Consider the following 14,216-nt stretch of genomic DNA (forward strand, 5'->3'; position numbering starts at 1 on the left):
CATATATATTGTATATGTATGTGCCGATAGTTTCGCATGTGTAGCGTCCGCTTAGCCCCAACAATCATCAAATTGCAACTAACTAGAAAAGGCAGGAAGGGGAAATTAAATCAAATTAAACACTTTCGGTTAATAGATAGTATTATCGATTTTCGGGCAATATAAATGCATGAACGTGTGACTGTTCTTGGTTTATCTTTATCGGAAAAAGGCTGCTAAATCAGTGTATTTAGTTAACGAAAGCAGGATGACCTCGACACTAGCTTTCTCCTTCTGTGCTGTGCAACTTTCTTGCTCTATTTCTCTCCCTCTCTATCTCTCTCTCTCTCTGTCTCATACACACACGATTTATAATCGCTGCTACTAGCAGACTTGGCCTAGTTAATACTTAATATGAAATACTCGCACGAAATGAAACATTTTGCGTTTACAAAAATATCGATATAGGGAATTTATATATATATATATTTAGCAAAAACAAGAGGAAAAGGGGGGGGGCAAATCATATTCAATTAAACGTACGTAATTAAGGGTTACACAATTTAGGCGCTCGTCTTTGCGACGAAAGAAACATTACAATTCATTGTACGGGGATCGAGCATTGTCGGCATGTCTGCAACTTATGGGAATCTAAACCAATTCTGATCGACAGACACGCCCACTCACGCAGGCACACAAAAACACTCATATATAGACAGACAGATACATCACGCAAAACTGCAAATTTTCAACTTATACGAACTAGCCAAAACAAATTTATACAATTGTTCATCCTATTTGTTGGGGTCTCATCAACGCCCATCCCACTCGCAGGCAGTAGTCCTCACACTCCGTCGCACTAGGCTGCACCTCTAGTGACTGATCTTCTGCAGCTTTTGCAATACTTTGAGGCCCTGTTCCTGGTACTCCTGCTTGGACATCCAGAAACCGTCGCGATCCTTTGTCACCTCCGCCAGCACAGCACCGCCGATGAAGACCATGTCCTTGCGTCTGGGCGGATCTTCAATTCGTATTTTGAATTTCTACAAAAATAATAATAACAGTTATTATAAAGGAATCATATAATTATTAGAATCGACTCGGTTTAAAGTTTAATTCATCCATTAACTTATTTCGTATTAAGTATCATGTTCTATACCTATCGGTGTATCGATACAAACAAGTTTTTATGTTACAAATGGTTTTTTTAAGCAACATTGAGAAAGATTGTTAAGATGGTTTTTATTAGTTTAAAAAAAAAACAGAATACATACTCAACACATGACCTAAAATAGTAAATTAACCTTTTCATTGCACTATGTTACTACAAAAATTTCTCCATCCTAAGACAAATCAACACAAATACTACTTAATATAATCCTCCTCAAATAAAGTTTAAACTTTATTTTTTAAATTTTGTATCGAAATCCTAATTCTTACTTAAGTAGCTTTTTCCTAGCATGTTATGTTTATATAAAAAACATCGGTATATCGATAATACATCGATGTTTCTCCCAGCAATACTTAAAGTATAAATTTATAATTTACTATTACATTTTGATTGCCAGTTTAAACGTCGAATGACTGTTTCTAGTAACGTTTTCGCCACTATAATTGTTTTTAATTTTAAACTTATTTGTATCTAATTTGACAGCTTTTAGCCCAAAGCAACCAATATTCTCCCAACTTATCAATGACCATACTCATACACAAAACAGATAATATTTAATTAAATTAGAATATACTACTAATTTTAAAAGGAACAGAATATTTGATCGGCTTACCGCCAGCTTTTCCGTATCGTTCTTCAGTACCCGCTCCAAGTACAGCTGCTTGATCTCTCGCTCCAGTCGACTGGGCAGACCCGGATACATGGTGGAACCGCCGGACAGGACTATGTGCTTGTAGAGTTCGGGCCGGATGTCGATGTCTGCCGCCTGGATTGTGTTGAAGGCCAATTCCGCAATGCCCGGCCCCTCGACGTTGATTAAATGCGGCTGGAACAGGGCCTCCGGCGCCTCGAAACGCTCTCCGCCGACCTTGATCACCCGACCGTCTGGTAGCGTGTAGGACTCCACCAGCACCGTCGTCTCCAGGGCCAATCGCTGCTCCATTTCGATGTCGTAGCCGATGTAGCAGAGCTTCTCCTTCATGATGCGCACCGTTTCAAAGTCAGCGGAATGATTGAAAGCGTAGCCACGCAGTAACAGTAACTATTGATTGAAGAGAAATCAAAATCCATTAAAGTCAAGTAAAGATTCATAAAATCAAAATCAAATTCGGCAGACCAACCTTAATCAGATAGCGGGTGATATCGCGTCCGGCAATGTCCAATCGCCGGGTCAGATGGGGCAAGGCGAACTCCTCGTAGACGGGACATATATGCGTTACGCCATCGCCCGAATCGATCACAACGCCCGAGATCAGACCCTGGGCATAAAGCGTCAGCACAGCCTGGATGGCAATGTATGTGGAATCGAAGCCATATTTCTCGAACATCACCTGCATTGCAGAAATCCAAAATATCGTTAGTTAAGTTCGCATGGATCAGACAGTAAGCTCTTACAAAATTAAATCATTTAATGAAACTGCTGGTTATTTTTTTAATAATTTCTATTATTGTTTATGGATTTTTTTTTTTTTTTGAAGGAGCTTAAAATTTTAAGAATCTGTCCACGACTCACCTCGATCATTTTCTCGCGATTCTTTGTGGGATTCATGGGCGGCTCAGTCAGCAGGATTTTTGTGTTCGTGGGGTCAATGTCCATCTTCTTGGGCCCGAACGTGTAGTCCCACACGTGGCACATGTCGTCCCAGTTGCGCACCACACCGTTCTCCATGGGATAGGAGACCTCCAGCAGGGAACGCAGCTGTGACGCCTCATCGCCGACCATCAGATCCTGTAAATTCGTTCGTCAGAGGACGCAGCGTTAGTGTCCGTGGCTTGCTCACTGCATAACCAGTGGGTTACGGATTGGATTTGGATGGGTTTGGCTTTGGGTTTGGCTTTGGCTTTGGGTTTGGGTTTGGGTTAAGTGGTTGGGTTGGTAAGCGTAAGTATGGGGGACATTCACAGGGTGGTAGGCACAAAAACAGCGATCACAGTACAAGGATAAAACTAAACTAGGCTAAACAATCAACGATTAACAAGAGGCAACAATAAGCGAGTAAACTCCAGCAGAAGGGGACATTCTCCAAAGCGCCTCCAACTGGAATTACACCCTAACTTGGACAAAGACAGACGTGCAAAACAAAATGGGGAACAAATAGGACTTAAGCAAAAATTGGGCATCATCATGCAGTCAAAAACCTGATCAGTTTTTTTTTTTTTTTATTCAAAGTAATTAACAATAAAAACAAACAAACAACTGAATTAGGTTGCCATAACATATGTACAAAAATCAAAAGGGTTGGCTGGGTTAAAAAAAATCGTTTTCGTTAAAAACAAAGGAATAAAAGTTAAATAACAAAAATTATATTTACGGAAGTTTGTTTGTTCAATTAATTTTGTTTTTTTTTTTAGCACGCCTCAGATTTATCCGATTTAAGACATTTCAGAGATTTTTATTTTTATACGTATGGCGTACAATTATAGATGATGGCCAAAAGGAAGCAACAAGATAGTTGGACAGGGCCGGAAAATAGTTGGGATAATATTCAAGGCAAACAACTAGTGAAAAATGTGAACAGTTAACAATTAATTAGTTAATCCTAAGTGCGTAGCTTTAACTAGGAATATTCAAGAAAATTTCGAAATATTTTGTCAAGCGTGTGTTGTTTTGTGTTTTCGTATTGTGTAAATCGTATACAAATTTTTTTTATTATTTAACCTTTGCCGAATGGAGTTTGATTTTTGTGTTGCTTGGTGATTAGATTTTCTTAGTGGTAGTTTGGTTTTGGTTTTGGTTTTTTTTTGTTTAACTATACAAACTTGACTTACATCGACATGTAAATCCTGCAAAATATTTGTTTTTTAACAAAATATGTAAAAAAAGAACAGAAAAATGTATAAGAATATTAAAAAGAACAGAAAGATTAAAATTTTAAAATATATTTTTGGTTTCGTTTGTTGTTGCTATTCAATATGTGTTTATATTTTTGGGTTTGTTGTTTATTTTTTGTTTCTGTCTAAACTAAAGTAACTGCTAGGAAGGAATTATATAGGGGTAGATAAATGTGTATTTGTTGAGGATATCGGATATCAAGTGATGCACTAAAAAAGAAGCCAAATGGCTCGTGGTCCGGCCTCCATATCCACCGATCTTTATGCTAAGCCTTAACCTGGGTATAAGTAAGATATCCTCGATAGATTCTTGCACCATAATACATACTGATACATTATGCACATAATATGAGAGACCCACACACCGAGACCAATGCAACTCAAGCAAAAATGCAATATGTTGGGAAAAGTCCCTGTGATGAAATCAAGATGGAAAATGAAATGAAATGAAATGTGAATGTGAATGGAGTAGATCAAAAACAAATCATAGAAGTAAGTTGATATGCCACACTAACAGACAGAATAGAAGTATAGAGCAATTTCACTCAAAAATCAGAAGGGGGGTGGGTAATATGATATATATATGGTGGATGGATGGTTGGTGGATAGTGAACTTCTATGCGCTAAATGTTGTTCTTGCCGTTTAACTAGTCATGTATACGTTACATCGAAAATATGATATAATATGTGGTAATACAATTGATGGCCTGTGCACAATTCAATTTGTGTTGTGTGTGGTTGTACTATCTTTTCATGTATGTGATTAATTAAACATAGTTACATTGGTGAGTACGATGGATCATACCTTGACTTCGATATCACCGATTTTGTTCACCGCCCGGATCATGGGTCGTCCCACCATCGAGGGGAAAATGAAGGTGGGAAAATTGCTGCCGGCATATCCGCACTTGACGAACTGCAATAAAAAGAAAGGTGAAAGATTTGGTTAGTTTAAAATATACAAAATACTATAGTATTAAGTACTCAATTTCTAAGAAAGAGTACTACTTCAGATTTTAATGTTAAGCATAGGAATAATTTTCCTGCTTTTAACCTTCTTTCTTTTTTAGTGTAGCTTTTCCTTGCTCTTTAACTGCTTTGGTTTATCGAACTCTTATCGAAATCGAGGCGTAATCACAAAACAAAAATTCTCGGGCTTCCCGATAAGAACTGAATGTTGGAAATAGCCGCGTTGTTGTTGCGCCGCTCTTTGGGCAATAGGTGTTCGTATGTGCATGTGTAGGAGTGACTGAGTAACCGCTGAGTAATCGGCGATCGCTCTTGGGTTCCAGTGACTAAAAAGCGCGAAGAAGAAGAAGCACACGCGTAATTGCAACTGCCGCAACTGCTTGACTAAGCGCGACGTCAACGCCCGCTGGGCCGGCAAGCAGTATGGCCGTCCAAGCGCTGCTTAACCTACAAGAAGAAAATAAAGAAGCGCAGCAAGCACAAGCAACAACAACACGGCTCAACTCTGGAAATGTGTGTCACACACAGTCGGTGTAGCTGTAGGCGTTGGTGTGTGTGGATGTGGGTGGTGCGGTGGTTTGCTTACTCCTAATATCTTACCCCTGTGCCGTTATCACAGACGATGACATTGCGACCCTTGCTGTCCATGTTTTAAGGACTCTTTCTGGAGCTGGAAAACCACTGCTTCTCCCGCTGCCGCTGCTGCTGTCTTTCCTCTTCCACTGATGACGCGACTTGGTTGCCTTTGTGGGTGTGTTGGTTTTATTGGTTGCGGCGCCTCTCCTTGATAAAAACAAAAAAAAAACAACAACTACAGATACAGTGGAGTAGTTGGGCGATCGCGTTTCCTGCTGGCTGGCTCAGCCGTTCATTAAACACTACTGTTGAATGATTTCTTTTGGTCCGCCGGAGAGCGACTGCACTTAATCACACACTTTCCACTTCCACTCGTACACACACGCACACTCACGGACACATGGACACCCGCCGCGCACTCACACACCCACAGCCACGCGGGCGGGAGCATTTGTTTTCTTCTCTTTGCCACTCTCCCTTACGTTTTTTCGCCGCTCCGTTTGTTGTTGGTTGTGTATTAAACTCCCAGTTTGCACTACTAATTTACTATGGCCAAATGGCTTGTCGTTGGCGACCAACAAACACTTAAAGTTTAGATATTTTGGGCGGTACAAAATTCGCTCTTTACTCCATCTATAAAAATATTTCTTGTGACGGCGTTGCCACCTGGTCGATATTGAAAAACGGCTTAATTTAAACGTTTAAAAATACCGAAATTTTATACCAAAAAAAGAAAATACCACAATGCCAAAAATGTCCGATTTATAGGAACTAAACGATACGAAAGTTAACGGGGATTCCCATTCATTGATTTTTCCCTGCTTAATTTTGATCTTTAAAAAATTTAATTTTTTTTGCTACATTCTTACAACATATAGCATTTTGCTTATACAATTAAAACAATACATTTTTTTGCCAGGTTTGTTTCTTTATTCTACTAAGAATATGTAGAATACGGATATTTTTATATCAAATAGAGTTTTCAAGTTATGTATGTATGTATGTATATAAGTTTGGTAGAAAACTTTGAATTAAAAAGTTTAAAGGCTCAAATTAATGGTAATTGAAAGGAGGTTGAGGAACTGATAAACATTTTTTTTTGGATCAGAATAACAAAAGCCACAGTTTCTGTTTTCAAAATGCCTTAATTTTAATCCACATTTAAAATAACTGAAGTTAAATTTTGTTCTTCTAGAAGATAATTAGATTCTGTGCCCTTTTTTAATTGTGTTCAAATCAGATAAACCATTAATTTCAAATCAAGGACGGTGATAAAAGATTGACTTTCCAACCTTTTGTCTTTCCAGTGACTTAATTTAAATAGTTTTAGTATTATGTCCATGCTATTTTAAATAATTATTTTCCACTTAATAGTGTAGTGGCTTTTTTTTCGAATAAGTTGAAGTGGGACAAAAACGCCAGTATATTGAAAAGAAAAATGAAATAAGGAATCGACCGCCATAAAATGGAAAGTTTTCTGCTGATTTATTTTATTCCGTTTATATAGTATGTATATGTATGTATAATTTAATAATATAATAAACGTTACTCATTTGTTATCTTTATAATTGCTTTAAGAGGCGAAATGTCTTATATATGTATGTATGTACCATGCAGCCGTCTGTCTCATTCCCACATTTTTGATTCTGCTTTTGTCTGGGTATTATGCATTATGTTTAACGTTTCAATGCTTGTTAATAGTTCCATAAGTATTTTGGTATGGTCTTGATGTATTATCAAAATCTACACATCGCCCTCCATCGTTCTATTCATTTATTTAGTTTTACTATGTGCCGGGAAGTTTTGTCTATGCCTCATGCAGTAGTTACTTTCATTATCGAGGGAGCTAAGCAAATGGATTGCTAGTTATACATGTAGAATTATTATTACTGATAGCTTAGCTTAATACTTTACCATGGCTTTTGCTTTTGATACACTCGGAGTACAAATTGCCCTACAAATCAGATGTTCTTTAAAAATTTACAATTTTCGGAATATTATTTTTAAAACATAGAAATTCTGCTCTCCAACATTTTGGATAGAGCAAACAAATAACTACATTTTAAAACAATGGTTATGCCTAGTTAAAAAAATTTTAACTATGTATTAGAAATTAATATGTCATTGCTGCTATATGAGTTTTTAAAATTAGAAATTTTTTTTGGAAAATGTATGTTAGAAGTACTTGAAATTCCGAAATAATTTTTTAAGTTATTAACCCAATATTTTACATTTGTGTAATATTTGATTGGCGATTTTTTAAAATGTATGCCAATTTGCTATCTGAGTGTATTAAATATTTGTTTGGTGTTGGTGTTCTTTGGTTTCGTACTCGTGAACTATTGCAATTAAATTTGATTTGAGGAGGATTCCCATTTCACTTGGTACTAACTAAATATGCATTTGCGGTTTAACAGTATCAACAATTTAACCATATATAGAACAGAAACATCAAAACTTAAACGTCGTCCCTTTCCATACTTCTTCAATAATTATATAGTTGTGGTTGCGGATTAAAAAAAACGCTATATATATATATATATATATATATATATATATATATGTATATTTCTCAATTAGTTGAGTAAATTGTTTTCCGTGTTTCTTTTTTTTTTATAAAAGCTAAGTTTTCTCCCTAAGACTGCTTTTCATCCTTGATTTGTTTCTTTTAACTACGATTTAAATAATCTTGGTATTGTTACGATACGTGCATAGATCACTAAGAACTAATTGTTTTCCAATGTCAACTCGGTATATAATATATATATATATATAGATATCTTTATATATATTTAGATAGAGTTCAATGCAAGTAGAGGTGGTTGAAGAGTCGAAGCAAAGTACAGCGTAAATATTTTGGTGACGTGGAAAAGTGTGATCTGGATAAAGGCATTTCTTGCGTGTGTATATATTTTGATTGGATATCGATACTGGAGAAGCTGATATCATCAGTTTTGGAACAGGTGTAGGCGGAAATTGAGAAATTGATTGCCATCATTATCATTGAATTGATCTGAAACGCCGATCCATGCCTTATACTTACTTAAATACAAATCTTTTTTATGCTTAATCTCTTTTCAATTAGCTTTTTAAGTCAAGGGAAATAAGTCGTGTGTGTGTGTGTGTGTGTTGCGCTTTCAACAAAAATCGAATCGCTAAGTTAATTAATCTTTTAGTTTAATTTACACACAGGAAAATATTATATGTTATTATGTTTACATATTAATTTATTAGTTAAATATTTGATTTGCTATTTAAATGGTAAACGATCTGTCCCTTTTTTGTGTCTGTGTGTCTGTGTCTCAGTGTTGTTTAAAATGCATTCACGGTAATGTCATCGATCGGATACATCAATTCATTAATTAGCTAGACTTGATCCTCGAATATCGATTATGATCTTTACTGGTTTTCCGTTTTTTTTCTATTTTTGTTCTCTTTTTGTAAGGCAAGCAACTAATAAAACGCAAGCGGTTATTCACACACAGTCGAACACGCACATGTAAAATGTAACATATTAAGTCGAAAGTTAGATTATGCAACAATTATACATTAATATATTTATATATATTTAAAAAAAAAAATAAACTCTGGTTTCACTTTCAATGTTTAATTCGTATAAGGAACATTTATGGACTATTGCGGCACATATTGCAAATGGTTTCGAAATTGTTTGTTTGTTTTGGTTTTTTTTATGCAAGATTACATTTCTAGTTCAAGGATTACGATTATTACATAAATGACCTTTGTTCATTTCGAATTTCATTACACTTTCGGTTACATCTCGGCTCTATGCCTCGATAATTCTATATAATCATATGTATACATATATGTACGCTTCTTTTTGGCGCTGCTAAATGTTTGGAACAGATTAGCGCTGGATTTTTTTCCCACCTCTTCTTTTGGGTTAGTGCTTCTTTCTCCCCGGTTTCATCTTCTTCTTATGTTTTTTTTTTTTACGTTTTTGCGGGGGGAGGTTTTTCTGTCGGTTTTGTTCATTTTCCATATTAAAATTTGCCCATTTCAGTTTATACATTACAACTTAAGCTAGGTTATGGGTTACGGTTGGTTTTCTGCTCTTGAGAAAGGGAATTTTCCTGGGGGCCGGCGCGCCAAAGTATGCCACACATAATTCTAATATCCAATGTGCGCGCGCCTGCGTAAAAACAAATCTCTGCTCCATGCTGTTTGGAGGTTTTTGGAGAATCTGGGCCATGGACTTGGACGTGGGCATGGGCATGGGCATGGACATGGAGCTGGTGCGGGCTCGATCACTCACGAAATGCAGGGGATTATGCCAAGTACTTAGAATTAGAATCGATTTTAGTATTTAAGTTGTTGCTCTGCCACATTAAGCTTAATTAAGGTTCCGTTCGGTTGGTGTTCTTTGTGTTGCCTCCGCTACGCTCCTCTCCTCTCCACACGGCCCCTCCTCCAGACCACTCCTCGCCAGACTTCTCCGCGCCGCATCCGCATCCGCATCCGCATCCTCGTCCTGCAGCTTACCCGTGGCCGGCCCCATTGTTGCCGCCCTGCTGACTGTGGGGCGCCTGATGGTGCGGATCCTCGCTGGGCGTGGGCGGTTGGTCCCGCCGCGGCGGCATCCGTTCGTTGACGGCATCCAGGCCCTTGGCCTCCGCGAACGAGGTAATCTTGTGGTTGGGCGAGAAGCCCTGCATGGCGTTCTTGAGCGACTGCTTGCCGCCGGAGAGGGCGCCGAGGGGCAGGGCGCCCGTGGGCGTCAGGCCCTTCAGCTGCAGCACCGACTCGGACTCCTCGCGCAGCACGGAGAAGACGCGCGCCATCTTGCCGATGGCACGGATCTTGTTGCGGATCACCTCCTTGCGCAGCGCCGCCTCGTCGTCCGAGAGCGGCTCCTCGCTCTCCTCGGTCATGAGCTCGTCGTCGGAGCAGATGTTCAGCACGTTCACCAGCATCTCGGTGACCTTCTCGCCCACGAAGGGCAGCGACCAGGTGAACACGTCCATGAAGTTGGGCAGCCAGTAGGGGTGCGGCGAGCAGTTGAACTGCCGGATGTTCATCACGTTGTTCTCGTACTTCAGCACCGCCGCCTTGTTGTTGTACACGTCGAGATAGTTGGGCGCCGAGAAGATGGTGATCAGCGAGGGGAAGCCGGTGGTCTGGCTCTTGCGGTACATGCGGTAGCCGGCGTCCTGCGCCTCGTGCGCCCGGATGATCGACAGCAGGTTGTTGTTCTGCAGGAAGTCGCAGCAGGCGGCGTAGCTGTAGAAGTACGAGCAGCCGCGCACGGAGTTGTGCGTGTAGAAGTCCGAGTTCTTCTCGTTGCCGAAGTCCTCCAGCGGGTCCGACCACAGCAGGTCGCACATGGGGCCGAAGGCGGGCGGCTCCTTGAAGCGGTCGAGCCGCCGAATGTCCTCCAGCTCGTGTATCTCGGGCGACAGGCCGCCGTGCACGCACAGGAACTGCTGGTTCATGAGCGCCGCCAGCGGCAGGCAGTCGAACGCGTCCATGCAGGCGTCGTACACGCGCTCCGAGTACTTGATCTTGCACTCCTGCTTGAAGGTGAAGTACTCGGTCAGGTGCCGGCACTCGTGGTTGCCGCGCAGCAGGAACAGCGTCTGCGGATAGGTGATCTTCAGCGACCACAAATACAGGACGCACTCGATGCTGAAGTAGCCCCGATCGACGTAGTCGCCCAGGAACAGATACTTGGTGGTCGCCGGTGAGCCGCCGACCTCGAACAGCTTCATCAGGTCGTAGAACTGGCCATGGATATCGCCGCACACCGTCACCGGCGCCTCGATGTCGATCATCGTCTTCTCCTGCCTCAGCAGAGCAGCACCGTCCTGAATGATTTTCAGGGCGGGCGCCTCCTCGATCCGGCCCTCCAGGATGAAGTGCTGCTTGAGCACCTCATGGTTGGGCTTTCCGGTCCGCTGGTCGAACACCTCTGCCAGAGTCAGCTTGTGGCTGGGCGGGAAGGGGACGCTGTCCACCACCCGCTCCTTGGTGTTCACCGCCGTGTGGCCACCGTGCAGCTTTCCAGTGGTCGCTACCGTGCCCGTTCCAGTGGTGGGACTGCTGCTTTCGCTGTTGTTGCTCTGCGAGGTGGCGCCCGCCGCAGCAGCGGTACTGCTGCTATTGTTGTTGTTGGAGGCGGTACTATTGGCATCTGTGGCTTCTGTTGTACGGGCACTTGTTGCCGCCTGGCCAACGGCGCTCTGGTTCTGGTTATTCGAAGACATGGTCTGGGGGCTTCTATTGTTTCTATTACGGGATTCGGAATCGGACTGCTCCTCTCCCGCTCCCACTTCCACTCTGGCTCTCTCTCGCACTCGCTCTCTCTTGGCTCAGTTCAGTTTCCACTGCCCACACACACTCGCACCCTCACTCACACGCACGCACACTCTCGCACTTTCCCTGGCTGCTGCTGCTGCTGCTGCTGCTGTGTTGTTGGTGCCTGGTGAGCCGCTTTATCGCCTTCCAGCTTTGATTCGCTTTCTGCTGGTTTTCCAAACGCTGATTCCGCTGCTTTCCCTCTACCGCTGGCCGTTTTCCTCAATGCTGCTTTCACTTAACAACAATCATAGTCACTCTGTCTCAGTATTTGCTGGTTTTTCGCTACGGCCCTGCAGACGTCGTAATTTCTCTCTTTCGCTACGTTTTTTTTTTCTCGTTTTAATGGAATTTTCAGAAGTGTGACCGTGACTTGAAAGTTAAAATATACCCAGATAGTGCCTGGAATACACTCCAAATACTAAAGACGGGATTGGAACCTGGCATTTTATGAAGAATATAGAAAATATCATATCATCATATTTTCTTAATAAAAATTATATACATTGCTTTCCTTTTCTTGTTTAATAATTCTGTATACAATAAATTGGTTTTAAATGTATAAGTTAGTTGAATGAGGGATCTAAGAAATGTACTAAAAGAAAATACCACAAGGTGCGAAACTTCGATAGACATTTCTATATATCTGTAATTCGTCGGTATGAACGTTAAAATCTCTGAAACTATAAAAGCCAGAGATTAAAGCCTTATTATGCTGATTCAAACTATGCTTACGCAGAACAACTTTATTTTAAAATTTGACCACGTCCACTATAAAGCCTACAAATCAAGAAATTCTCTCACGTCCCTCTGAGAAATGATTATAAGCTTATTGGGTCAATATCTATTAACACACCAAAAATGTACGAAAGCGAAACATTATCTTAGAAGAAGATAGAAAAGTTTCATTACACGTCACTGCATATTTGAAAAACGAAGTTCATATATTTAAAAAAGCGGCAGTAATCCCAGTTCACGATCATACAAAATACTTTTTCTTTAATTTAAATCAAATATTTATTTTATTTCATTTTATATGCATAAGTACGGAGGATTCGTCGTTTTTTTAATATATCTGACGAACAGGTTTAAATAAAACCAGTAGTGAAAATGGTTATGAATATATTTGCATATTTCAAACAAATCAAATCAAATCACTTTGTGATTATTCAAATCAAACAAAAACACAACGAGGTTAGAAAGTCTTGACTATCAAACTTTTAACATACAACATTTTTTAAACTTAAAAACATCGCTTTGAACCACTTTGAAATGAATACTACAAATAATTAATATTAAATGATATATTTTTATAGAAAAAATCTACTTCAAGCCACTGTTCTATTAAATAATATAAATAAATAACTTGACCCGTTTAAATGCCTCCTCCTCAATAAGTCTCTAAAAAATTAAAAATACGAACGAAGATGGATCGAAACCAAGTTCCCAATGTCAAGCTGTGGAGCAGGTTCTGGACATACACTAGTCAACAAATATTTGAGCCCTTCAAAGGAGCCCCGATGTTCATATATTCTATAATTACCCAGCGACGAAATAGACTTGCAGATAGTCAAACGAACTTTTAGAGGAAATAATAAATGTGCGCGCATTTTATTCTCAGGATAGGTACTTGTATATTTTTTTAATGTTTTTGTATTGTTTTTTTTTGTTGTTTTTTGTTTTTGCTTGTTTTTTCTTTTTGTTAATATTAATTATGTTAATAACATTGATAATCATTTTGTTTTGTTTGGTTTCCTTCATTTTGTTTTGCATTCACTTAAGGTTAAAACTTGTTGTCTGCATTTTGTTGTTGCCTTCAATTATTCTCCATCGTCTACTTCTCCATTATCTTTATCTTGTAAATTAATTTGTTATTCCTTGGATTGCATACAATTTTTTGTCACAACGGCGCAATTATTATGTAATTTTTGCCAGCCAGCTGCCCTTGCAATACAGTTATAAATTTATCCATTAACTTTTGTTTGTTGTTTCGGTTTAATAATAAAATTGAAAATTTTTAAGAGATTTATCTAGATGTGATGTTTTCTTGTTGTTAATTTGTTATGTTTGCATTTTTAATATTATTTACTTTCTTTTTGTTTTCTTCTTTCCTTCATTTGTTTTTAATATAAGTATATAAACTTTTTGCTTTGACAAAGTTTTTCCAACTTATATTTATTATACATGTTATATATAAATAAATGTTTAAATATATATAAAATATGCATTTAAATTGATTTATCCAAAAGGTAAAGTTTTAATTCTTTTTTGGTTTTTTTCTTCATTGGTTTTTCTTGTTTTTTTTTTTTGTTTTTCTTTGTCCTTTTTTTTGTTTATAATATATATTAAATTGTTTTTTTTTTTTTTGTGTAAA

General features: G+C 39.1%; 2 protein-coding genes across 4 annotated transcripts; both read right to left on the reverse strand.

Annotated features, from left to right (window-relative positions):
- Window positions 1-444: 444 nt before the first annotated feature.
- On the reverse strand, window positions 445-6,180 carry LOC108137715 (actin-related protein 2). Of its 3 annotated transcripts, XM_017259599.2 has the most exons (8): window positions 6,010-6,180; window positions 5,552-5,734; window positions 4,788-4,898; window positions 3,920-3,934; window positions 2,664-2,879; window positions 2,272-2,481; window positions 1,764-2,192; window positions 445-1,022 (listed from the first exon to the last, which is right to left on the reverse strand). In XM_017259599.2, the coding sequence occupies exons 2-8, from the start codon at window positions 5,597-5,599 to the stop codon at window positions 852-854; spliced, it is 1,200 nt and encodes a 399-aa protein (XP_017115088.1). In that variant the 5' UTR covers window positions 5,600-5,734; window positions 6,010-6,180; the 3' UTR covers window positions 445-851. The 3 variants fall into 3 exon arrangements, with proteins under 3 accessions (XP_017115088.1, XP_017115087.1, XP_017115089.1); XM_017259598.2 differs by lacking the exon at window positions 6,010-6,180 and having other exon boundaries at window positions 5,552-5,889; XM_017259600.2 differs by lacking the exons at window positions 3,920-3,934; window positions 6,010-6,180 and having other exon boundaries at window positions 5,552-5,887.
- Window positions 6,181-9,118: 2,938 nt separating this feature from the next.
- On the reverse strand, window positions 9,119-12,202 carry LOC108137571 (serine/threonine-protein phosphatase 2B catalytic subunit 2). The gene has a single exon (XM_041709746.1). The coding sequence runs from the start codon at window positions 11,749-11,751 to the stop codon at window positions 10,027-10,029; it is 1,725 nt and encodes a 574-aa protein (XP_041565680.1). The 5' UTR covers window positions 11,752-12,202; the 3' UTR covers window positions 9,119-10,026.
- Between the last annotated feature and the right edge of the window lie 2,014 nt (window positions 12,203-14,216).

The sequence above is a fragment of the Drosophila elegans genome, unplaced genomic scaffold (genome assembly GCF_018152505.1).
Source record: "Drosophila elegans isolate 14027-0461.03 unplaced genomic scaffold, ASM1815250v1 contig_149, whole genome shotgun sequence".
Taxonomy (NCBI): domain Eukaryota; kingdom Metazoa; phylum Arthropoda; class Insecta; order Diptera; family Drosophilidae; genus Drosophila; species Drosophila elegans.